Source organism: Staurois parvus, unplaced genomic scaffold, assembly GCF_062004578.1.
Source record: "Staurois parvus isolate SC_StPar_1 unplaced genomic scaffold, SC_StPar_1.0 ptg000274l, whole genome shotgun sequence".
NCBI lineage: Eukaryota > Metazoa > Chordata > Amphibia > Anura > Ranidae > Staurois > Staurois parvus.
In genome coordinates this window covers 196,528-221,536 of record NW_028318070.1, presented here as the reverse complement: position 1 = coordinate 221,536, position 25,009 = coordinate 196,528, and the positions used below count along the sequence as shown (strand labels likewise).

General features: G+C 44.4%; 1 protein-coding gene across 1 annotated transcript in view; it reads right to left on the bottom strand.

The window, feature by feature from the left end:
* LOC149459097 (uncharacterized) overlaps positions 1 to 23,435 on the bottom strand; it is an 82,679-nt gene extending 59,244 nt beyond the window's left edge. Inside the window, exon 1 of the mRNA XM_089681621.1 lies at positions 23,382 to 23,435. Within this exon, the coding sequence (XP_089537747.1) occupies positions 23,382 to 23,435 (54 nt within the window). The remainder of the gene's footprint in view (positions 1 to 23,381) is intronic.
* Between the last annotated feature and the right edge of the window lie 1,574 nt (positions 23,436 to 25,009).

The following is a 25,009-nucleotide window of genomic DNA, read 5'->3' as shown; positions in this document are numbered from 1 at the left end:
AACATGTACAGTCTGGAGGAACGAAGGGAAAGGGGAGACATGATTGAAACCTTTAAATACATCAAGAGGGTAAGTAAGGTTCAGGAGGGCAAGATTTTCAACATTAAACCCAAATCAAGAACACGGGGACATGACCTTAAACTGACTGGAGGAAAGTTTACAATTAATCTCAGACAGTACTATCTTAGTAGTTGATGCTTGAAATAAACATCCAGCAGAGGTAATGAGCCAGACAACAGTAAGCTTCAAACATGCTTGGGACAAGCATAGATCTATACTCAAACAAAAAAGTTAACATAAAAAAAAAACTAACAAAAACACAAAACAACCCCCCCAACCCCCCAAAAAAAGGGTAGACTTTATGGACTGCTCTGTCCTTTTCTGCTGTCACATTACTATTTTTCTATGTTGGAAATCAAGCCTGAGTAACAACTAACCATAGTTTCCACAGATACAGTGGAGGAGGGAATGCAGCCACTGAGGGACAGGTGTTATTTACAGGACTGGTAAGCTTCATGATATTATCTGTTTGTTTAAGGGTCCTTTCACATGATGTGGACCCATTTAGCGGATCCGCTTGCTGAGGGGGGGGGGGTAATCTCTCCACTGATCCCCGCTGAGCAAGCAGATGACAGCTCTGTGCTCGCTCTCCTCAATTGGTGGTCGGATGAAAACAGACCACCTGTCCATTTTCATCCGACTCGATCCGACGGACAGAAGGGGAATTGGATCCCCATCCGTCCCTTTTTGGAGGATCAGATAGGATGTTGGTGGGTGTAAACGGACATAGAGGAGAATGGAGGTTCCAATCGGGTCCACCTGAAAAATGGGCAGGCAGACCTGATCGGAACGTTCATATGAAAGATTTAAATACAATGTAATGTCCCCTTCCTCACTGACTCCAGTGCATTTCGCCACAATCTTCCAATTTTTGCTGAAACTTTGTAGAAATTAAATCTTGTTCTCTAATTATTTCTCTTCCCTAGATAGGGGTCAGTGACACCAGCCCACTCATTTTTTTTTTTTCAATAGAAAACCTTCATATTCAAGTGAACTGAGCTTCTCTGCAGGCAGAGATCTATCTTCTGAGAATTGCATAGATCATTATCTAGATGTCTGGCCTGTACCAGGTTAAGCTGAGTAAAAGGAAACACAGCAAAGTCATTCAAACATTATGTCTGCCTTTCAGCACTTCCATCATGCACAGCCATCTTCTTCCAGTCTTCCTTCCCAGGTTCCGAACCTTGGGTCACTTGCTTAGTTAGGCCATGATGTCACTCTTGCCTGTGAGCATCGGAGATACATCATCACAGCACAGAGTATAGCTGTACATATATGCTCAGCTGTGCATGAGTGGCTCAGTGTACATTAAAAAAAACGGTCTAATTGACCAATATTTAAATATTGCCCTTGCTATAGGTGTAGGCCATTGGCATAGCTCCCGAAGCCTGGCCAAGAAACTCCCACAGATGGCATCATCCTGTCCTGCCTTATTGCTAGGACGTTGCTAAGACACTCCCAGCTGATTCAAACCCCATTGCATACGCTCTCTTTCCCCTGTCCCTAGTAGCTCTGAGCTCAGAGAAACTGTGATGGAGGCGATAGGGGACCACACATGTGCGGGGCATTGAGAGCTCACTCTTGAGTCAGTGGGGGTGAGTAATAATGGCAGGGAGTGTCTTAGCAACTTCCTAGCAACAAAGCCAGATGGAGCGATGCCATCTCTGGGAGATTTCTGCCAGGCGTCAGGAGGTACATAAATGACCTACACTTATAGCAATGGCATTATTCAACTTTAGTTAAAATTGTTTATATCTACAGGCACCCCTTACCTGAACAGGGAGGTTTTTGGTAAAGGGGAACTAAGCCTTTAAGGCTGATAGGTAGAGAAAAGCAGTTAGGGCAGAAGAGACCAATAGGGTCTCTTTGGTCATAAAAATCATGCCCGTCAGCTTTTCTTTTTATATTTTCAGGTTTGTTTTCACTTTAAAGTTGTTGTAAGGGCTGAAGGTTTTTTTTACCTTCATTCATTCTATGCATGAAGGTAAGAAAACCTTCTGTGTCAGAGGATCCCTTCATCTACTTATCTGAGCCTGATCTTGATCCTGCAATGTATGTGAGAGCAGAGGCTCTCTCCTTTCTCACTGGGCAGATTGATAGCAGTGGGAGCCATTGGCTACCGCTGCTGTCAATCAAATTCTGTAATGAGGGAGTGGGGAGAGGGACTGAGCCGCCCTGTCTGTGTCTCACTCACTGAAGAGGTGGAGCCAAGAACGTCATTGGGGGACCCAAGAAGAGGAGGATCGGGGCTGCTCTGTGAAATAACATTGCACAGAGCAGGTAAGTATAACATGTATATTATTTTAATACAAAATAAATCAAAGGTTTAATATCACTTTAAATATACCATTGAGGACATTTTGTTTAACCTTTTCAGTAAGTGCAAGAAAATACCTTCTGATCTTTGCTAGAAATCTTATCTGCTTTTGTGTTCTCTGGCTGGCTGTGTCACTGTCTTATCAGTCACATTGTTCCCTGTTGTCTCTACAGGACTACAGAACCCTTCCCTCTATGTTATGATGAGGTGGTTGAATAGGAGGTGTTCTGTATCCCTGTCCTAGGGTGACAATGCTGCTTTTCAATAGATACCAGACAGTGAGTAAGCCTTATCACTTTAGGACAAGAAATACTGTAAGTTACTGGTGAGATCATTAGGTGAAAATAAAAGGGAAAAAAGCCTAAAAAAAGAAAACGAATGCAGCCACCCCTTCTCAGGCAATAAATGGCAGTATAATTCATTTTTGTTTTTGGTTTCAAATTTGCTCCGAATACACGCCGCAAGACAACATCAGCTAAAATGGGGGCTTATTTTGCCCTAATAAAAGCTTCTCAGTTCTGATGTGTGCTTTACGAGAAGGAATAAAAATAAACTATTAGAAGAACTCAGCTTGGTAAGCTCAGAATTGTTTTGACGTCCTGGGAGGGGGAAATGACAAACTCAGCAGCTGTATGAGCACAAATCGAACCAAAATGTCACTCTTATCGCAATTCAATTTTGTTCTGCGTAAGTTTTGGTTTCACTCACCGTTTTTCCCTTAGAAAGACTAATTTCAGCTTCTTCATGCAAAACCCCAAAAACCACAGAACCCAGACAATCGCCTGTGAAATTTCTTTGATCGACACTGTCAGCCTGCTCAGAGGATTGGTGCAGCCGGCGTTGCAACTGAAGACCTGTCTGTGCCATTTGGACACCCTCTGTGCGCAGTGCGGGCGACGTTTATTCTAGAAAGGTGACCTGATGAAATTTCCACAATGTGTTACGAGGAAAGGGTTCACATTGAGACCGGACGGTAAGGTCATCTCAGTCATTACCAAACAAGATCTAATAACCCTATAGACTTCCTTCTCTCCTCCTCTACTGTCACCTCTACACTCATCTTTACAGAAAAACTGAAGGCAAAACTTTTTCTTTTAGGATTTGATGTCAATAGCTCCCATTGCTGCCTGTGTGAGCAGAGAGAGAGGTGAGAACCACTGCAAATGGGCACAGCGCTGGATCGACATAGGCAAGTATTTAGGGTGGTGAGGGGGCGATATCATTTCTGGTACAGAGAATGCATTGAGGTAAAATGTTTAGTCTTTAGAACCACTTTTACTTACTTTCCAGCACTTCCTCCACCACTATCTGACGAGGGAAGGGACCATTTTTAGCTCATTGTTCTAAGACTGCTTCCTCTTCTTTCATACAACTGCTTACTACTGCTTCCTCCTTCTTTATTGTACAAGGGAACCCTCAACCCACTCTTCCAGCACTGCTTCCTCCAACACTACACTATATTGCCAAAAGTATTTGGCCGTCAGCCTTTCCACGCACATGAACTTTAATGGCGTCCCAGTCTTAGTCCGTAGAGTTCAATATTGAGTTGGCTCCGCCCTTTGCAGCTATAACAGCTTCAACTCTTCTGGGAAGAGTCCACAAGGTGTAGGAGGGTGTCTATGGGAAGGTTGGACCATTTTTCCAGAAGTACATTTGTAAGGTCAGGCACTGATGTCGGGGGAGGAGGCCTGGCTCACAGTCTCCGCTTTAATTCATCCCAAAGGTGTTCTATGGGGTTGAGGTCAGGACTCTGTGCAGGCCAGTCAAGTTCCTCCACCCCAAACTTGCTCATCCATGTCTTTATGAACCTTTGTGCACTGGTGGGCAGTCATGTTGGAACAGGAAGGGGCCATCCCCAAAGTGTTCCCACAAAGTTGGGAGCATGAAATTGTCCAAAATGTAATGGTATGCTGATGCCTTAAGAGTTCTCTTCACTGGAACATGTCTCCACTGCTCTAGAGTCCAGTGGCGGCATGCTTTACACCATCCAAGGCTTTCCATTGCACTTGGTGATGTAAGGCTTGGATGCAGCTGCTCGGCCATGGAAACTCATTCCAAGAAGCTCTCTATGCACTGTTGTTGTGCTAATCTGAAGGCCACACCAAGTCTGGAGGTCTTTAGCTATTGACTCTGCAGACAGTTGGCGACTTCTGCATACTGTGCTCTTCAGCATGCACTGACCCCGCTCTGTCATGTGACGTGGCCTACCACCTGGTGGCTGAGTTGCTGTTGTTCCCAGTTGTTACAATCCCACTAACAGTTGAGCGTGGAATATTTAGTAGCCAGGAAATGTCACGGATGGACTTATTGCACAGGTGGCCACCTATCACGGGACCACGCTTGGAGTCACTGAGCTCCTGAGAGCAACCCATTCTTTCACAAATGTTTGTAGAAGCCGTCTGCATGCCTAGGGGCTTGATTGTATACACCTGTGTCCATGGAGGGGATTGGAACACCTGAATCCAATGATTTGGAGGAGTATCCTAACACTTTTGGCAATAGTGTGTCTTTCAAGGGACCCCTCAGCTCATTGCTTCAGCACTGCATCCTCCATCTTGATTTGAGAAGAGGACTCCTCAGTTTATTGTCACAGAACTGTTTACCCCTCCTCCATTTGATAAGGGACCTCTCAGACAGAATCTTACAGATTCAATGTTGATAGAGGGACGGTACCTACAGATGGTGCCTTACTATGTAATAGTTTATATGTAGTATGCTGTGAAGTGAAACAACAAGAAGCGCACCAACCTTGTGCATTACCTCAGTAACCAAAATTTATTTAATAAAAAAATGGTACTCACAAACAGCGAATAAAAACAGGCATGTAAGTCCTCCAAGGGACTTCAAAGGCAAGAGGCCAGCGCGAATCCCATCATGGGGGTAGGCACACAGTACAGCTGACGCGTTTCGAAGGTCATGCCTTCTTCCTCAGAGCTGACTGGACTGAGAGTGTATGCTCCCATTTATGCCCACAGACTGAAATAGGGCCCTCCCAGATAGGTTGGGCTTTCCTGGGCCTGGAGGAGGGGCCCGGGTGTCAACAAAGTGCAGAAACTAGTCATCAAGATATTGTTTCCATATTTTATGCATCTGATCATCAGTACAATGATAATATTAACTAATTTTCTAATTTTTAATTTTTTAATCTTAATTTTTATTTTTGCATTTATAAGCTGCTCTTAATTATTTACCTTTTTTTTTTTTTTTTTTTTAATCTACACATTTATATACACTCTATTTTAATTTTATTTCTATGATCTATATTGCTTTATATTTATCTTGATGACTAGTTTCTGCACTTTGTTGACACCCGCACCCTGCTTGTGCTCGCTCGAAACGGTGCCTGCTGTGACACAGTGAAACACTGATCGTCGGACGGGACCTCTGTACGAGGTCCCGAACATGTGATCACTGATTGGCCAATCAGTGATCACATGCAAAGTAGTAAGCAAGATGTCACTTGTGACATCATTGCTTACTACGTGTGAAATCTGTGAATGATCACAGAGGTCACATGGTACAAGGCTATTCACAACAGCCTTGTACCATGTGACAAGCTGTGACCAATCACAGCTCACTCAGTACTTCTCAATGAGTGCAAGAATGCACACAGAGAGAAAGAGAAATGATTGCGTTTACATCCTATATGGGTGTAAAAGCAATCAGTGTAAAAAAAAAAAAAATCTTCATCACCCCCCACAAGTAGTACAGTGTCACCATGGTGACACTGTACTGCTAGGGTGACAGTATGTAAAAAATAAATAAAAAATAATAATATAAAAAAAATAAAATAAAAATGTAAAAAAAAATGTTTAAAAATTATAATTTTTGGTTATAAACTAATTTGGATTTTTTTTTACTAAACAGATAACGGAATAAATTTTGGCTAAGATTTATGATGAAATATTATTTATTTGCAAAATTTTATAAAAAAAAACACTTTTTTTCAAAATTTTTGGACATTTCATTTACATAGCAAAAAAAATACAAATCCCAGTGGTGAATAAATACCACCAAAATAAAGCTTTATCTGTCTCAAAAAAATGGTAAAAAATTCATTTGGGTACAGTGTTGCATGACCGCGCAATTGTCATTCAAAGTGTGATAGCGCTAAAAGCTGAAAATTGCCCTGGTCAGGAAGGGGGTAAAAGTGTCCGGTCTGGAAGTGGTTAAAACCCAACAGGAAAAGCAGGAGCTCTTCGCACGGCAGGTATGCAAACCCAAGAACTCATCAACAGAATCCCTGAGAGTTAGAAGAGACTGCCAAATGGTTTAATTCTCCCAAATCTACCAAAATAAATCAAAACCACTGTGGGTGGACTGATCCATTAAATGAGATCATTTGTGCATTGCTTTGATAGTTGTTGTAGAAGCAATTATTCTTATGATATTAGAAATATGTTAGGTTTTTTTCTTTTTTGTAACACATAAATTGAAGTGGCGGAGAGAAGGGTGGGGGGGAGAGTGGTTGAGCCAAGCAGTTCCTATTTCTAATATTTTAAGGTATGTCCTGTAGTTACAATTCTTTACTGCCCGAAACAAAGTTTTTTCATCAATGAGATTTGTGTCATTATTATATAGAAATTAGGATCTGTTTCAAGATGAAAAAGTTCATATGAGCTTTTAGATGTTTGTGAAGACCCACACTGGAGCACACAGCGGAAAATTAATAGCTCAGTCTGTCGAATTGACTAATCTCATATCTCCCCCTGACATATCGCCCACCAAGACAGAAGAAAAACAACCAAGATTAGACCATAGAAAGACAGCTAGAAGGTTTTCTTATGTATTGAAAGGCCTTACCTGGAAGTTTGCTGCACTGACAATGAAAGCGAGAAGGAGAAAATGGTGCAGAGCCATAGCGTCTGGAGAAAAGCACAAAACTTGTTAGTCAAGTAACACAGAAAGAGAATCATTATGCAAATCCAAAAATAAAACCTTCAAACTGAGCCTGTTACCTCTACAAATCTAGAATGAATGTCATAGCTTCATTACAAAGACTTGTCCCCTGTGAGTCTTGTCGATGAATGCCTAAAAGCTGGCCAACTTACAATCTGGTTGTCCACCCAACCTCCTTTAGATCTACCTACAACTATATATTACAAGGCCCCTTGACTGGTTAATGATTGAATAGGTTACATAGGTAGGCCCTCCCATTATACAGTTATAGTAACTGTAAAGGAGAATGTGCAATTAGATTGTAATGTGTATGGCAAGTTTTAGTACTGAGAACTGCTGTGATTAAATATTGGCCACCAATCAGATTCATACTACTGTTTTTCTCATTTTTCTCTCATAGACTTGAAATGTCAGTTGCTTAACCTGGAGATGGTCCCTTGCCAACAGATCCCAGGAAGGGCAGTTGATAGGCATAACGTAACAGCTACACCACCTGGAGATGGTCCCCAGCCAAGGAGTCCCAGGAGGAGCAGTTGACAGGCATAAAGTGACAGTTGCAGCACCTGGAGATGGTGCCCAGCCAACAAGTCCCAGGGTAGCAGTTAATAGGCATAAAGTGACAGTTGCACCCCCCGGAGATTATTCCCAGCCAGCAAGTCCCAGGCGTAGCAGTTGATAGGCATAAAGTGACAGTTGCAGCACCTGGTGATGGTCCCCAGGCAACAGGTCTTAGGCAGAGCAGTTGATAGGCATAAAGTGACAGATGAATCACCTGGAGATGGTCCCCAGCAAATGGGTCTCAGATAAAGAATCTGTTGGGCCAGTTATAACATTTTTACCATTGGACCCCCCAACGAGTGATAGGTGGTTTTGGCAGCAATTGCACCCCAATCCTGCTCTCTCTTCCCCTCTCTGTTCATAACAGATATGAGGCATACCCATATGTTTAGGTTTGACAGGTCTGCCCAGGTTCGATGGTGCATTCACTGCTGTTCACCCACACGGGATCCACTTTCCCATTAATATGAATCCCCTCAGCAAGAAATATGCTTGACAACAAAAAATATCTAGGGCTAACTGTAAAATCATTTTTGGAAGAAAAAAAAGAATTGGTTATTTGAGTTTACAGCAGAGACCATGTTCAGTAGAGATGGCTGAAAGCAATCTTTTATGCTAGTTTGCCCTTTATAAATGGAACTTGTATTTCAGGTTAAAGTTCACAGAATCATAAGGTTCTGACCAGGGGCGGATGGACCATTTGGAAAATCTGGCACTGCCCGAGGGCCCGGGGTCAATAGGGGGCCCCATGAGATGCCCCTGGTACCTTTTTCATAGGCTTTTTTGAGTTTGGGCAAGGACACAGGGGCCCCATGATCCCCTATTGCCCGGGGGCCCCATGAGTTGTCAGTCCACCCCTGATTCTGACCTTAGGTAGATGGTCGCCTGTTTAGGTTTTTTTTACCTGTTGCTGCTTCTGCCTAAAGTTCAGGCTGTGTCTATTCTGAACGCGTTTATCTCTTTAACTGCTGCAGGATCTAGCTTTTTGCATGTGTCTGAGACAGTCATTATATCCGAACTGACAAAACGCTCATTAAGATCACCCCAACCATATATGTTCTTGCTACCTAAAGCGTGTAGCGCAATAAGGGCTTTATACTCTATATTTTGGTGGGTCCTACCTGCAGAGTACCTATTATGTGGTGCCTATGGAACGGGTTTCAAACGTTGACGTTTGTCTTGTGATCTCCAGCACACAGTCAGGCTATGAAAATTTGTTCTTAGAGATAACACAGCTTCCAAATATGGCAGAAACCATTATAAAATATAATTGCTCCCGCTCCAGAGATGGAAGTGCCAATCTTTTCTTGTGTGTTTTTGTCTTATGTTGTTTCACAAATTGGTAAAATGTATTTAAAAGCACCATTTAAAAAGAAAGAAGAAGAAAATGTTATATATATGTTATATATATACTATAGTATATATATACTGTACACCCTAGAGATGGTTGTGTGTGAAAATCCCAGTAGATCAGCAGATTTTGAAATGCTAAGACCAGCCCGTCTGGCACCAATGCCACGTTTAAAGTTACTTAAATCCCTTTTCTCCCCTATTCTGATGCTCAGTTTGAACTTCAGCAAGTCATCACCATGTCTAGATGCCTAAATGCATTGAGTTGCTGCCAAGTGATTGGCTGATTATCAGTTTGTGTTACCAAGCGTTTGAACAGGTGGACCTAATAAAGTGGCTGGTGATTATAAATATATATATAAATATGCATGTATATCAACATGTAGCAAACAAGACATGTGGGCGATTATTTTGTATTGTCTTGTTCTCTACTCCGTCTTTCTGCATGGACTAACTTTTCTTAAAAAGGAAACATGACAAAGTGCCCCCCTTCTAGAAGTTATTTTTAAAAAAGACTTCCATCCGGAACCTTAATTGAACTCTAGTCATAGCTGTAAGGAGCAGGTCCTGTGTACTCACTGTTGTGTCCTTTCTCTGCCGTTTCTGGTCCAGAAGGTCCTGGGTGTCCTGTGCTCCTCTCTGCTCTGGCAGCAGTCCCTACCACATGTGCTCTTACGTCGTGTCACTGTGATACTGCATGCTTATTCATCAAGTTTGCTCATTTAAGCCCCCAGTCATTCAGAAACCACACTGATCACCAAACTTCTGCTCGTACCTCATGGTTGCAGTTTACTTAGCTTCGTACTCCAATTCTGATTCATAGTTCTATGTGAACAGCACCTTTCCCCAGCCTGAACAAAGGGACCTGTACTTGGGCAAATATCAGAAGACATGTACTGAAAGGTTGATGGCAGGCATTTCGTAGACCAGTGTCTCTCAACCTTTTTTCAGTCAAGGCACCCTTTAAAATTATGGATAGTCCCGAGGCACCCTTTAAAATTTTTGGACAGTCTGGAGGCACTCCATTCTAAAATGGGGTGCCTCCAGGCTGTCCATAATTTTAAAAGGGCAGCCCATTCCAAAACGTGAAAAACTATTCTAATAGTTTCATACAACACAACAACATCCACACACATAGGACACAACATTAGAGGGGATTATTTCTTCCAAAGCAAATACACTTTTGCACACTGGTACTGACTAGTATTCCAGTGTTTCTCTTCTCCCTCAGTTTTTTCTGTCACTGAGCTAATGTAACCTCAGTGCTGATGGAGAGGGGCGGGGGAGGGTCAAACAAGGATGTTGTGCAGGCAGAAAGTTGTAATGGTGCACAATGAAAACCTGTGGCTTTTTGTAACTAAAAGGTGGGCTTGTTCCACCCACTGGCTTGTATAGACGTTTTGGACAATTTTTAGACATTTTGCCAAGGCACCTCTGAAGAAACCTGAAGGCACCCCAGGGTGCCTGGGTACCCTGGTTGAGAAAGGCTGCTGTAGACAACTGTGCCAGACCTTTAATCATAGCAGGAGGACTATGCCTATGGACATTGTACAAGAGATAGTCAGTGCCTATAGATATTGTGCAAGACATAGTCAGTGCCTATGGACATTGTACAAGACATAGTCAGTGCCTATGAATATTGTACAAGACATAGTCAGTGCCTATGGACATTGTACAAGACATGGTCAGTGCCTATGGACATTGTACAAGACATAGTCAGTGCCTATGAACATTGTACAAGACATAGTCAGTGCCTATGGACATTGTACAAGACATAGTCAGTGCCTTTGGACATTGTACAAGAGATGGTCAGTGCCTATGGACATTGTACAAGAGATAGTCAGTGCCTATGGACATTGTACAAGACATAATCAGTGCCTAAGGACATTGTACAAGAGATAGTCAGTGCCTATGGACATTGTACAAGAGAGAGTCAGTGCCTATGGACATTGTACAAGACATAGTCTGTGCCTATGGACATTGTACAAGAGATAGTCAGTGCCTATGGACATTGTACAAGAGATTGTCAGTGCCTATGGACATTGTACAAGACATAGTCAGTGCCTATGGACATTGTACAAGACATAGTCAGTGCCTATGGACATTGTACAAGACATAGTCAGTGCCTATGGACATTGTACAAGAGATGACCAGAGACTGCAGATATGAAACAGAAGATGGTCAGAGATTATGTACAAGATACAAGAGATGTTCATTGACTACAGACATAATATAAGAGATGTTCATTGACTATGGACATAGTTACATAGTTAGTCTGGCTGAAAAAAGACAAACGTCCATCCAGTTCAACCATTTAAAAAAAGTTATAATTCTACACCCACAGTTGATCCAGAGGAAGGCAAAGAAACCCAGCAAATCATGATCCAATTTGCTCCTGCAGGGGAAAAAAATTCCTTCCTGATCCCCCGAGAGGCAATCGGATATTCCCTGGATCAACTTTACCTATAAATGTTAACCACTTCCCGACCGGCCGTTGTATATAAACGGCCGGACGGTGGCACTGCAGGGTCGGGTGGCCGTCAATAAACGGCCTCCCCGCACCCTGCTTGTGCGCGCTCCCTGGGAGCGCGCAGCACCGCGATCCGGTGCCCGCTGTGTCCTCCGGACACAGTGAAACACCGATCGTCGGACGGGACCTCTGTACGAGGTCCCGATCATGTGATCACTGATTGGCAATCAGTGATCACATGCAAAGTAGTAAGCAAGATGTCACTTGTGACATCATTGCTTACTACGTGTGAAATCTGTGAATGATCACAGAGGTCACATGGTACAAGGCTATTCACAAAAGCCTTGTACCATGTGAAAGGATGTGACCAATCACAGCTCACTCAGTTCTTCTCAATGAGTGCATGAATGCACACAGAGAGAAAGAGAAATGATTGCTTTTACATCCTATATGGGTGTAAAAGTAATCAGTGTAAAAAAAAAAAAAAAAAATCTTCATCACCCCTCACAAGTAGTACAGTGTCACCATGGTGACACTGTACTGCTAGGGTGACAGTATGTAAAAAATAAAAATAAAAAATAATAATATAAAAAAATAAAATAAAAATGTAAAAAAAAATGTTTAAAAATTATAATTTTTGCTTATAAACTAATTTGGATTTTTTTTTTTTTACTAAAAAGATAACGGAATAAATTTTGGCTAAGATTTATGATGAAATATTATTTATTTGCAAAATTTTATAAAAAAAACACTTTTTTTCAAAATTTTTGGACATTTCATTTACATAGCAAAAAAAATACAAATCCCAGTGGTGAATAAATACCACCAAAATAAAGCTTTATCTATCTCAAAAAAATGGTAAAAAATTCATTTGGGTACAGTGTTGCATGACCGCGCAATTGTCATTCAAAGTGTGATAGCGCTAAAAGCTGAAAATTGCCCTGGTCAGGAAGGGGGTAAAAGTGTGCGGTCTGGAAGTGGTTAATATCCACTTATATTCTGTGTATCTAGGAAAGAATCCAGGATTTTTTAAAGCAATCCACTGAGCTGGCCAGTTTAATGATATGTGATTGGAGGACATTTGTATTTGGTAAGAGTATATTGGCATGTAGGAGTGAAAGGAATAGATAGCACTGGGTGCTGCATGGCACACATCTATTTATATATAAGCACAATAATTTATTGGTTTATAAAACTGTATATACCTGAGCAGACTATGCTATATGTTTTTTTTTCTTGGTTTTTGGTTGTAACTCTGGAGAGGAGGCATAAATAATAAAAAGATTAAGAATGTAGTTAACGCAATCAGTAGTGACCAGGGGCAGACCGACCATTTGAGTAGTCGAGCACTGCCCGAGGGCCCGGGGTCAGTAGGGGGCCCCATGAGATGCCCCTGGTACCTTTCATAGGCTTTTTTGGGTGTGGTTTGAGTGTGAGCGAGTACACAGGGGCCCCATGATCTCTTATTGCCCGGGGGCCCCATGAGTTGTCAGTCCGCCCCTGGCAGTGACCAAATATATCCTTTGAAGGCAATACACAAAATCAAATTCAAAATTATGTGCACACATTTATGAAGAAAGCAGATCTTCGGCAATGTCCTCCTGCGCTCCTCATTCTTAATCTTCAGGAGGTGTTTGTATTCAGGCACATTGAGGGTTGTGGCTTTCTCAATTTATTTGACCCATTTCACTTTCATTTATTTGGTTAAAATTTTGGTTTAAATTCACATATTTTATCACTAAGCGCAGGGGTTTATATGTAGAATGATATCGAATATAAAAGACACTATAGCCATTTTGGGATTCAAGCTTTATTTGACCCACCTACACTAGGGATCATAGAAACTGGTGACAATTTAATATTTTTGAATAAACAGGAGTTTGCAAGCATTGGGATTCTGGACTTTTAACAAGCGCTGGTTCTATTTATACATGGTTCATTCACCTGGGGGGGGGGGGGTGTTATTTCTAGCTGCTCTAGGGACTTATTGGTATTTTTATCTGAGCGCTGATATATTGCCTAATAGATTACAGAATGTTTGACATACTTTACATTTAGGTGATTGTAAAGTTATTTTTTATTTTTTTAAACAAACATGTCATACTTACCTGCTCTGTGCAATGGTTTTGCACAGAGCAGCTCCGATCCTCCTCTTCTCGGGTACCCCACCAGCACTCTGGGCTCCTCCTCTTCTCCATCTGTCACCATAGGAAGCCGCTTTCTATTGTGGTACATATGCAGGCTAAATCCCAAACCATGCTCTGTGTGGCTTAACCCACAAAGTGTGGCTTAACCCCCCCCCCACACTCTCTCCTCATTGGATTTGACTGACAGCAGCAGGAGCCAATGGCCAGTCTAGTGAGGAGGGAGAGAGCAGCACCACTGCTCTTTGGCATAGTGCTAGATCGAGATCAGGCTCAGGTAATTATTTAGGGGGGGCTGGGGGGAGCTGACAATAGAAGGTTTTCTTATCCTAATGCAGAGAACACATTAAGGTATAAAAAAACCTTTTGCCTTTACAACAAAAAATAATTCATACACATATACCCAGTGAAATGACTGGCCTCAGATGATACACAGAGATGAAAACAAATCCTACTACATGAGTTGTAGCTGTTTATCTGTAGTCTTCTCTACACCCATTCAAAGTGCAAAACTTTATAAAGCTTGTCTGAGAGTTCAGAAAAAAGGGGATGGAGAGCCGAAATTACACACTGAGCTGATTGGAGGGAAGGGACACATCCCTTTCCACACAGCTCACAGGAACAGAGCTGAGGCTGTCAGTCTCCTGGAGGTCCCTCCCTGTCACCATTTTTCTACTGGTGTCAGGAAAACCTGTCAGAAGTGATGCATGCTGATAGCAGAGGAATGGGGCAGCAGACAGAAATGACACTTAGTGCTATTAATTGAGACAAGTACACACTATAGAGGGATATGCTTGGTTCATATTTCATGTCTGAGGTTTACAACCACTTTTATGCTCTGTAATCTATTAATGCCCCGGTAATTTATTTTTCAATACGTCACTCATTACTGTGTTATTCTTCTTCTGTGAGTTCCTGAACCTCTCCTTTTCCCCTCACTTCTGTATCTTTAGCATGAGCACAGCACGTTAGTTGTGGACAATGCACACTACACATCCCAAAATCCATAGTACCATGCTCATTCTTACCCTGAAGCAGGGGCAGACTGACCATTGGAAACTCGGGCACTGCCCGAGGGCCCAGGGTCAGTAGGGGGCCCCATGAGATGCCCTTGGTACCTTTTTCATAGGCTTTTTTGAGTTTGGGCAAGGACACGGGGGCCCCATGATCCCCTATTGCCCGGAGGCCCCATGAGTTGTCAGTCCGCCCCTGCCCTGAAGTCAGCTCCATTAGAGTAATGGAGTGAGAGCTCCAACAGAGTGGGGAAACAGCAAAGCGTGGAGGTCGATAGGTACAGTCGATTAGCTGCTTCAGGAAGCCAGTATGTGATTCATCCAGGCAATAACCCTTCTAGATAGAGAAAACCATTGTATAGTTACATATATATATATATATATATATATATATATATATATATATATATATATATTTTTATTATCAAGAAAGAAAAAGACTAGACTAGAAACAGTAAGAAGGGAGTGCCAGCCTATACATTATTATACAGGATTTATATAACACCAACAGTTTGCTCAGTGCTGTACAATATAAAGGGAGACAATACAGCAACTATACAGCTCAATACAAGAGGGTTAAGAGGGTCTGATCCTTGGAGCTTACTATATATATATATATATTCACAAAACTGTAAAATCACAAGCAGAACATCAACCCTAAGACAGGGTCCTTTGGTTCATCCAGAACCTGGATGACTGATGTAGAATATCTTTACAACAATACACTGTACAAAACAAGTACAAAGGTCTAGGCAAAAGTTCCTACACACAATGTCCAAAGAAAGCTCCCTAACCAGTTTCCCTGCGACACTCTTCAGTGAAAAGGTTCCTTCTCCAGCCCAGCTTCCTAAAGTAGTGCCCTCCAGAAAATGTTCCTTAAACCAGGCTCCTTCAGGCCCTCAGCCGACCACATGTTGAGGCCTGAAAACACCAGCTCTTCGGTGACACAGGCTGCCTCCCATGGGCAGAAGCCCCAGGAGAAAGAACTATTAAAAGAACTTCTCAAATGGATGTCGCTCCATTTCCTCAAATTGAACCTTTCCAAAAACGAGCTCCTGATTTTCCCCCCAGCCCGTGCCCCCCTCCCCCCCACCCTCTCCATCATGACCAACAACGCCACCATCAGTCCCACCCCACAAGCCAAAGTCCTAGGTGTCACTCTAGACTCAAACCTGTCCTTCCAACCCCATGTCCAATCGTTGGAAAACTCATGCAGGCTCCACCTCTGTAACATCTCCAAAATACGTCCGTTCCTAACTCCAGACTCTACTAAACTACTCGTTCACTCCCTTATTATCTCACGTCTGGACTACTGCAACTCCCTCCTCACCGGCCTCATCACAGACTATCCCCGCTTCAGTCTATCCTGAACTCAGCGGCCAGACTCATTCACCTTACCAACCGCTCCGCATCTGCCACCCCCCTCTGTCATTCCCTCCACTGGCTCCCGATTGCCCAACGCATTAAATTCAAACTACTAACACAGATATACAAAGCCATTCATAACGCTGCCCCAAACTACCTCACCGACCTGATACCCAAATACCACCCAACCCGTAATCTTCACTCCGCACAAGACCTCCTACTTTCTAGCTCCCTGGTCTCCACCTCCCACGCCCGACTGCAAGACTTCTCCAGGACTTCCCCCATCCTCTGGAACTCACTACCCCAATCCATCAGACTGCCACCTACCCTCCTCACCTTTAGGCGCACCCTGAAAACCCATCTCTTCAGGGAAGCCTACCCCGCCCTCACCTAACAGCCGATCTCCTCCACTCCTCCTACCACAGCCACTTCCTCCTGTACCACTATCCCCTCCCTCCTAGATTGTAAGCTCGAAAGAGCAGGGCCCTCGACCCCCTCGTGTATTGTATTGTCACTGTATTGTCTCATGTTCTGTCCCCCACTATAATGTACAGCGCTGAGCAAACCTTGTAGCGCTATATAAATACTGTATAATAATAATAATCTTCTCCCCAGCCACATCTTCTGGGCCTATCTACCAGGGATTGGCTGAGGTCAGATAAATATTCATAACCCAGTGGTTGAACCTCCTGTTCTATTTCTGGAAGCTTCTTCCAGATGCAGGCAAAAGCAATCAACCATCAGGGAGACCTGACCAGACCAGGAAAATAAATTGCTGCTCAGCTGGGTGTGGCACAGCCAAAAACTACATTCAACCAGTCCAGGACAGGGGCACTATGCCTATATGTGAGAGGCAATGAGAAGCCTGCAGTATGTCTATAGCATCGCGAGCAGGCAAGTTCCAGGATCAACAGATTACTAACCAAGGAGGCTGTGTAGCAGGGGCGGACTGACAACTCATGGGGCCCCCGGGCAATAGGGGATCATGGGGCCCCTGTGTCCTTGCCCAAACTCAAAAAAGCCCATGAAAAAGGTACCAGGGGCATCTCATGGGGCCCCCTACTGACCCCGGCCCTCAGGCAGTGCCCGAGTTTCCAAATGGTCAGTCCGCCCCTGCTGTGTAGTCTATATCAATGTCTGCCAGAAGCCTATGCTTTCTCTATGTGTATCAGGATGACATTTATTCAATTTAGCCTACAGTGTATCTTTTTAATGTAGATAAAAGACCTGCTAAAAGATTTTCTGTTTTTTAGGACCTTTCTCTATAACAAGTACTTTCAAAAGAACAGAAACTATTCTGAAAGGAAAGACTTTGCTACAGGTTACATTATATACTCCTCCACTATTGGTGGTTTTCTATACAAAAATCATAGCAGTGCCCTCTTCCTAATCAGTCCTCACGCACACGGGACGTTTTTACAGCGGCTGTTTTTGGCTTTTGACATTTTGTTCTACAGCCAGTAAACCCCCCAGCATGTTATCATATGAGTTTTTGCACACACTGTTTTTTGGCTGGTAAAAAACCCCAGGACTAATGGGTTTCTAGAGTTTTTTAACTGTAAAAACGCTCTAACGCTGAAAAACACAGTAAATCACAGCAAACCAGCGTTTTTGCACTTTTTTTGACCTAACAAAATTTTTTTTTTTTGTAAAAATTAAAAACCCTGAAAAACACGGCAAAACACCACTAAACACTAATGCAAAAACGCTAAAAAATGCTGAAAAACTTAAATTTTTAATGTGACTTTACACAACTAATGTTATCAGCATTATTAAAACGCCCCGTGTTCATGGAGCCTTAAAGGGCTATATAGTCAAGGACGTGTTTTTGAGAAATAAAGAAGACTCCCTTGTTAGATCAGCATCCTTTGTTAGTTTTCTGTCTGAGCTATATACTGCATACCTCCCAACTGTCCCTGAATTGGAGGGACAGTCCCTGATTTCGAACAAAGTCCCTCTGTCCCTCTTTCCTCCTCATTTGTCCCTCATTTTGGTCTGATCTATATAAAAGTTGTATATAAAATGCACTATGTATCCGTCAAAAATTGTTTAAATCTTGCTAAACAGTGCTAAACCTTTCATCCAGTTTCTAAATTCTTGAATTTGTAAATTTCAAAAGCCAGTATAAAAGGAACAGTAGTGGTAAAAAAGAAAAGCACTTTTGGGTTTAACTAATATTTTTTTTGTACAAGGGTTCATGTACACCGCAGCTAATAAACTGACATTCAGGAGCTTTTCTGCATTTTTTTCAGCAGCCCCTGAACTCTCCCTAATGTTTTCCTATGTGTCCATGTACACATCATCATTTACCGTCGTTTACAGGCAGTTGAGTTTACAGTCGTTTTTTTGAATGCACCAAACTTGCATTCAGGAGCATATTTTATCAGCGTTTCAAGCGCTAAATGCATGGAATTGCGGCTAACCGCGTTTATAAGCGTTTGAGTTTAGAAGCGTTTTTTACTGTTCCATATCCAGATGCTGTCCAGAGCCTTTTTTCAACATCAGAAATGCATACGAAGCGTTTTCCATGTATTCAAATGGACTTAGCACACCAGTGGCGCTTGCAGAGTGGTCCCTTTACTTGAATTGGTCACAATTGGCAGGTGGTAGCACCCACCAAAAGCAACAGGAGGTTTAACTCCTGCTGTGGCATGTGTGCACCTTTGGCTGCTGCCTCAGCGGCTAAAGGGGGTAGGGAATGAACTGGAGGGTTTTACCACCCCCCCCTCCTTCAACTTTACAAGCCCTAAGTGTGCCGCTGCTGAATGCAACTAAGGGCCCATTCACAAGTGCTGCTGCCCCTCAAAAAGCGATCCGAGTGTGTTTGACAGGTGGTGAGGAGGCGATATGTTGCCTCCTCACCACCTGATTCAAACCCATGATTGCCGTGCAATGCATGCAATTGCAACACGGTAGTACGGCAATTAGGTGTGAGGAACTGACACTGTGCCCAGTGATCTTTGACTTCTCCCATGTTGTTCAGTTAGATCTCCTCCTCTTTAAGGTTGCCTCCCCCTGCCCTATGGGGTCAGTTTATAGAAAAATTGCTGTGCTTATGATCAACTGCTCCATCTAGTGGCCATAAAGTGGCATTTCCCTGTTTGTGGTATTTCAGGAAAATACTGCATCATGGCCACTAGATGGAACTGATGATCATAGGCAATACACATGTTAGACACATTACAAATATTTGCAACATCTGTACAAGTGCTGAGTCATTTCGCAGAGCAAACTACTTATAAATAGACCCCTCTATATCTAACAAAGGTTCCCATTTCTTGTGGTCATCATATTAATAGTAGTAGACACTAACATCTCCTATTATGGGTACAAGCTTTACCATGGCCACTCTTATATGTGCCTCACTGACCCAGAACAAGCATGCAGGCAGTGAAGTCAGAATTCCCAAGTTCCATGTTTGTTCCAGTGACTTGCTAAACAGTGAAGTCAGCAGAGGCTGCCATATTACTTTCTTCAGAGGTTCCATTTAGATGTCGGTCGGTCTGTATATTATTTGCTGCATATTTTGTCCAATCAGTTGCCTTTCAGTCATTTCTTTCTGAGCCTGTACTAGAAAAATGACATCTGTAATTTGATTGGCTAATATGGGCAAAAATTGGTGGCGCTCTACATGACAACCAGCTGCAAGCTTCTTGAATTTCCCATCCTGTGGTGGAGAAACAACTCTCTCGAATATGGTTGCTGATGAGAGCTCAGCCGCTTTCCACCACAGCAGTTTCCACGCATCGACCCCAGCGAGTGCGTCCATCTGTGCAGCGGGCACGCGCCCGGGATTGTGCGGTGGGGGAAGTGACAATAGCAGAGTGATCGGCCATGGCACAAACCACTATCTAAGAAAAAGGAAACTGAGTGGGAGGAAATTCTCGTACAGTACGTACAGTCTGTGGCCGATGAGCAGACAGGGTTAACCCCTCGCTGGCCAATTCCCAGCAGAACCAGGCCTGAAAACTAAGAAAGGAACTGTTTGTTTTTAAAGGGTGGTTTTAAAATGAACCGACTTTGTGGAAATGAGACGTCACAGATTGGAATCTGAGGGCTCCACCTTTAATGAAGGGCTGCTTGTGGTCTTGTGGGATATGTTAATGGACGATAGGAAATTATTAGGGCCTTCAAAAAATATGTAGCTGATGGAGAGCAGAGAGGGAGACCCAGATGTGGCTGGTGGGGGGAAGAGGGAGACCCAGATGTGGCTAATGGAGGGAAGAGGGAGACCCAGATGTGGCTAATGGAGGGAAGAGGGAGACCCAGATGTGGCTGGTGGGGGAAAAGGGAGACCCAGATGTGGCTGGTGGGGGGAAAAGGGAGACCCAGATGTGGCTGGTGGGGGGAAAAGGGAGACCCAGATGTGGCTGATGGAGAGAAGAGGGAGACCCAGATGTGGCTAATTGAGGGAAGAAGGAGACCCAGATGTGGCTAATGGAGGGAAGAGGGAGACCCAGATGTGGCTGGTGGGGGAAGAGGGAGACCCAGATGTGGCTAATGGAGGGAAGAGGGAGACCCAGATGTGGCTTATGGAGGGAAGAGGGAGACCCAGATGTGGCTAATGGAGGGAAGAGGGAGACCCAGATGTGGCTGGTGGGGGAAGGGGGAGACCCAGATGTGGCTGGTGGGGGAAGAGGGAGACCCAGATGTGGCTGGTGGGGGAAGAGGGAGACCCAGATGTGGCTGGTGGGGGAAGAGGGAGACCCAGATGTGGCTGGTGGGGGAAGAGGGAGACCCAGATGTGGCTGGTGGGGGGAAGAGGGAGACCCAGATGTGGCTGGTGGGGGGAAGAGGGAGACCCAGATGTGAATGATAGGGGGGGGGAGAGGGAGACACATATGTGGATGATGGAGAAGATGGAGACACAGGTGTGGATGATGGGGGGAGAGAGACACACAGGTGTGGATGATGGTGAGAAAGGGAGACACAGGTGTGGGTGATGGGGGGAGAGGGAGACACATGTTTGGATGATGGTGAAAGAGGGAGACACAGGTGTGGATGATGGAGGGGGGGGGGAGAGGGAGACACAGGTGTGGATGATGAGGGGGGGGAGAGACACAGGTGTGGATGATGGTGAGAGAGGAAGACACAGGTGTGGATAATGGGGGGAGAGGGAGACACAGGTGTGGATAATGGGGGGGAGAAGGAGACACAGGTGTGGATGATGAGGGGGGAGAGAGACACAGGTGTGGATGATGGTGAGAGAGGAAGACACAGGTGTGGATAATGGGGGGAGAGGGAGACACAGGTGTGGATGATGGGGGGAGAGGGAGACACAGGTGTGGATGTTGGGAGGGAGAGGGAGACACAGGTGTGGATGATGGGAGGGAGAGGGCGACACAGATGTGAGTGATGGGAGGGAGAGGGAGACACAGGTGTGGATGATGGGTGGAGAGGGAGACCCAGATGTGGCTAATGGAGGGAAGAGGGAGACCCAGATGTGGCTAATGGAGGGAAGAGGGAGACCCAGATGTGGCTGGTGGGGGAAGAGGGAGACCCAGATGTGGATGATGGGGGGAGATGGAGACCCAGATGTGAATGATGGGGGGAGAGGGAGACACATATGTGGATGATGGGAGAAGATGGAGACACAGGTGTGGATGATGGGGGGAGAGAGAGACACAGGTGTGGATGATGGTGAGAGAGGGAGACACAGGTGTGGGTGATGGGGGGAGAGGGAGACACAGGTGTGGATGATGGTGAAAGAGGGAGACACATATGTGGATGATGGGAGAAGATGGAGACACAGGTGTGGATGATGGGAGGGAGAGGAAGACACAGGTGTGGATGATGGGGGGGGGAGAAGGAGACACAGGTGTGGATGATGAGGGGAGAGAGAGACACAGGTGTGGATGGTGGTGAGAGAGGAAGACACAGGTGTGGATAATGGGGAGAGAGGGAGACACAGGTGTGGATGTTGGGAGGGAGAGGGAGACACAGGTGTGGATGATGGGAGGGAGAGGGAGACACAGGTATGGATAATGGGGGGAGAGGGAGACACAGGTGTGGGTGAGGGGGGAGAGGGAGACACAGGTGTGGATAATGGGGGGAGAGGGAGACACAGGTGTGGGTGAGGGGGGAGAGGGAGACACAGGTGTGGATAATGGGGGGAGAGGGAGACACAGGTGTGGGTGAGGGGGGAGAGGGAGACACAGGTGTGGATGATGGGGGGAGAGGGAGAAACAGGTGTGGATGATGGGGGAGGGAGACACAGGTGTGGATGATGGGGGTGGGGGAGGGGAACACAGGTGTGGATGAAGGGGGTGGGGGAGGGGGACACAGGTGTGAATGATGGGGTAGGGGGAAGAGAGATACATGTGGCTGCTGGAGGCAGAGAGGCACAAATAAGGCTGATTGGGGGGGGGGGGCACAGACGGTGGTGGGAAGAGGGAGACACAGGTGTGGATGATGGGGGTGGGGGAGGGGGACACAGGTGTGGATGAAGGGGGTGGGGGAGGGGGACACAGGTGTGAATGATGGGGTAGGGGGAAGAGAGATACATGTGGCTGCTGGAGGCAGAGAGGCACAAATAAGGCTGATTGGGGGGGGGGGCACAGACGGCGGTGGGAAGAGGGAGACACATATGCGGCTGATGAGGGGGAAGAGAGAGAAAGTCACATGCTATGCAGCGCGCCTGTCTGAAAGGGCCCATACACGGCAATATGTTCCATTTTTGTTCTTCCGTTTAGATGCCCCTTTCCATCCTGGCTGAGCTGTCAGTGGAGCACAATGCACAGGAATCCACACCTGCACCACACAGCAATCATGAAACGTTGATGACATCCCATGCGTCTACATATACAATCACCTTTCTAAGCACGCAGTCCATACTGAATAGTCCTCAGACATTTCTATATGTCCCTGCATACACCACGCAGATATTGTATTTGGTGATCAGATCTCTGTGTTGATCTACAGAACACGTCTCTTGTTCTAAAAAAGTTGTTTTTATGTCATTTAGTGGGGAATCCACCTTTTTTCAGCACAACAAGGTGTGAAAGACAAAGACAAGAGTGACTGTTCTGTTATCTGAGGCTTAAAGGGCGACAGCGATTCAGACAAAGTTTGTAGGTGGATGGCTCTGCAGCCTGGCAGGGAGGCGGAGGAGTTTAAATCCCCACTCCGCATGGACTACATCACTCTCACACTTTATTTTGTACAATTTGACATTCAGAAAGCAAAACACTCTAAACTGAACCAACCTGAACCTCTGGGGACTGATGTGGCAGCTGCAGCTGTGATTCAAAGTCTTCCATGTTTTTGCTGAGAAATAATGACATATGTAGTCTGGGGAAAGCCCTTGTACATGAAAATAAGTATTTCTGCATGACGTCATACCGTCTGTTATCAACTGTTAGGCTCAGCTGGCGTGTGCCAAGAACGGCATTTCAGCCACATTTTTAAAGCCTCACAAACGCCTTTCAACACTCTGTGCCAAGTATGCCCATTGCAGCTGACAGTACAGTTCACATGGTCGTGTATGTGGTGCTTCATGTTGTATCACACCAAAATGTAACCAGCATGTAACCAGGGGCGGATTGACAACTCATGGGGCCCCCGGGCAATAGGAGATCATGGGGCCCCTTTGTCCTTGCCCACACTCAAAGCACACCCAAAAAAGCCTATAAAAAAGGTACCAGGGGCACTTCATGGGGCCCCCTACTGACCCCTGGCCCTCAGGCAGTGCCCGAGTGCTTGAATGGTCATTCCGCCCCTGCATGTAACATTCTGCTGGCTTTACCGCCCCCCAAAGACCTCCATTCATGTCAGTGTAAACATGCCATTTGTTTACTAGCAGCGAGCTGCATGCAGGGATCCCATTGAAAGTGAATGGGTATGCATTGGCTGTGCAGCCTCACCTACACAAATGGGTGACAGATATGGGTGCCTCCGACAGACTTACTGGTCAGATCAACAAATGAAATAAAAGGGAAAAAATCCTGCAAAAAGAAAACTAATGCATCCACTACATGTAAGAGTTACCCAGATAATTCTTACAGGGATCCCACTGAAAGTGAATGGGTATGCATTGGCTGTGCAGCCTCACCTACACAAATGGGTGACATGGAACAGGTGCCTCCAACAGACTTACTGGTCTGATCAACAAGTAAAATAAAAGGGAAAAAATCCTGTAACAAGAAAACTAATGCAGCCACTGCATGTACGAATTACCCAGATAGCAAACAATTGAGCTGCAAGCTTTACAACCACTTCCAGTCCGGACACTTTCCCCCCCTTCCCGTCCAGGCCAATTTACAGCTTTCAGCACTGTCACACTTTGAATGACAATTGCGCGGTCATGCAACACTGTACCCATATTAAATTTTTAGCATTTTTTGAAACAGCTAAAACTTTATTTTGGTGGTATTTATTCACCACTGGGATTTTTATTTTTTTTGCTATATAAATGAAAAAAGTCGAAAAATTTTGAAAAAAAGTGTTTTTCTTATAAAATTTTGCAAATAAATAATCTTTCTTCATAAATGTTGGCCAAAATGTATTCAGTTATCTTTTTAGTAAAAAGAAAATAAACCAAATTTGTTTATAACCAAAATTTTTTATTTTATCAAAATTGTTTTTACATTTTTATTTTTTTTTTATATTATTATTTATGTTTTTTTTTTTAACAAACCATCATCCTAGCAGTACAGTGTCACCATAGTGACACTGTACTACTTGTGGGGGGGTGAGGAAGATTTTTTTTTTACACCCATAAAGGCTGTAAAAGCAATCATTTTTACAGTGGCTTAGTGGTTAGCACTTCCACCTGGCAATACTAGGGTCGTTGGTTCAAATCCCAACCATGGTGCCACCTGCCTGGATGTTTGCA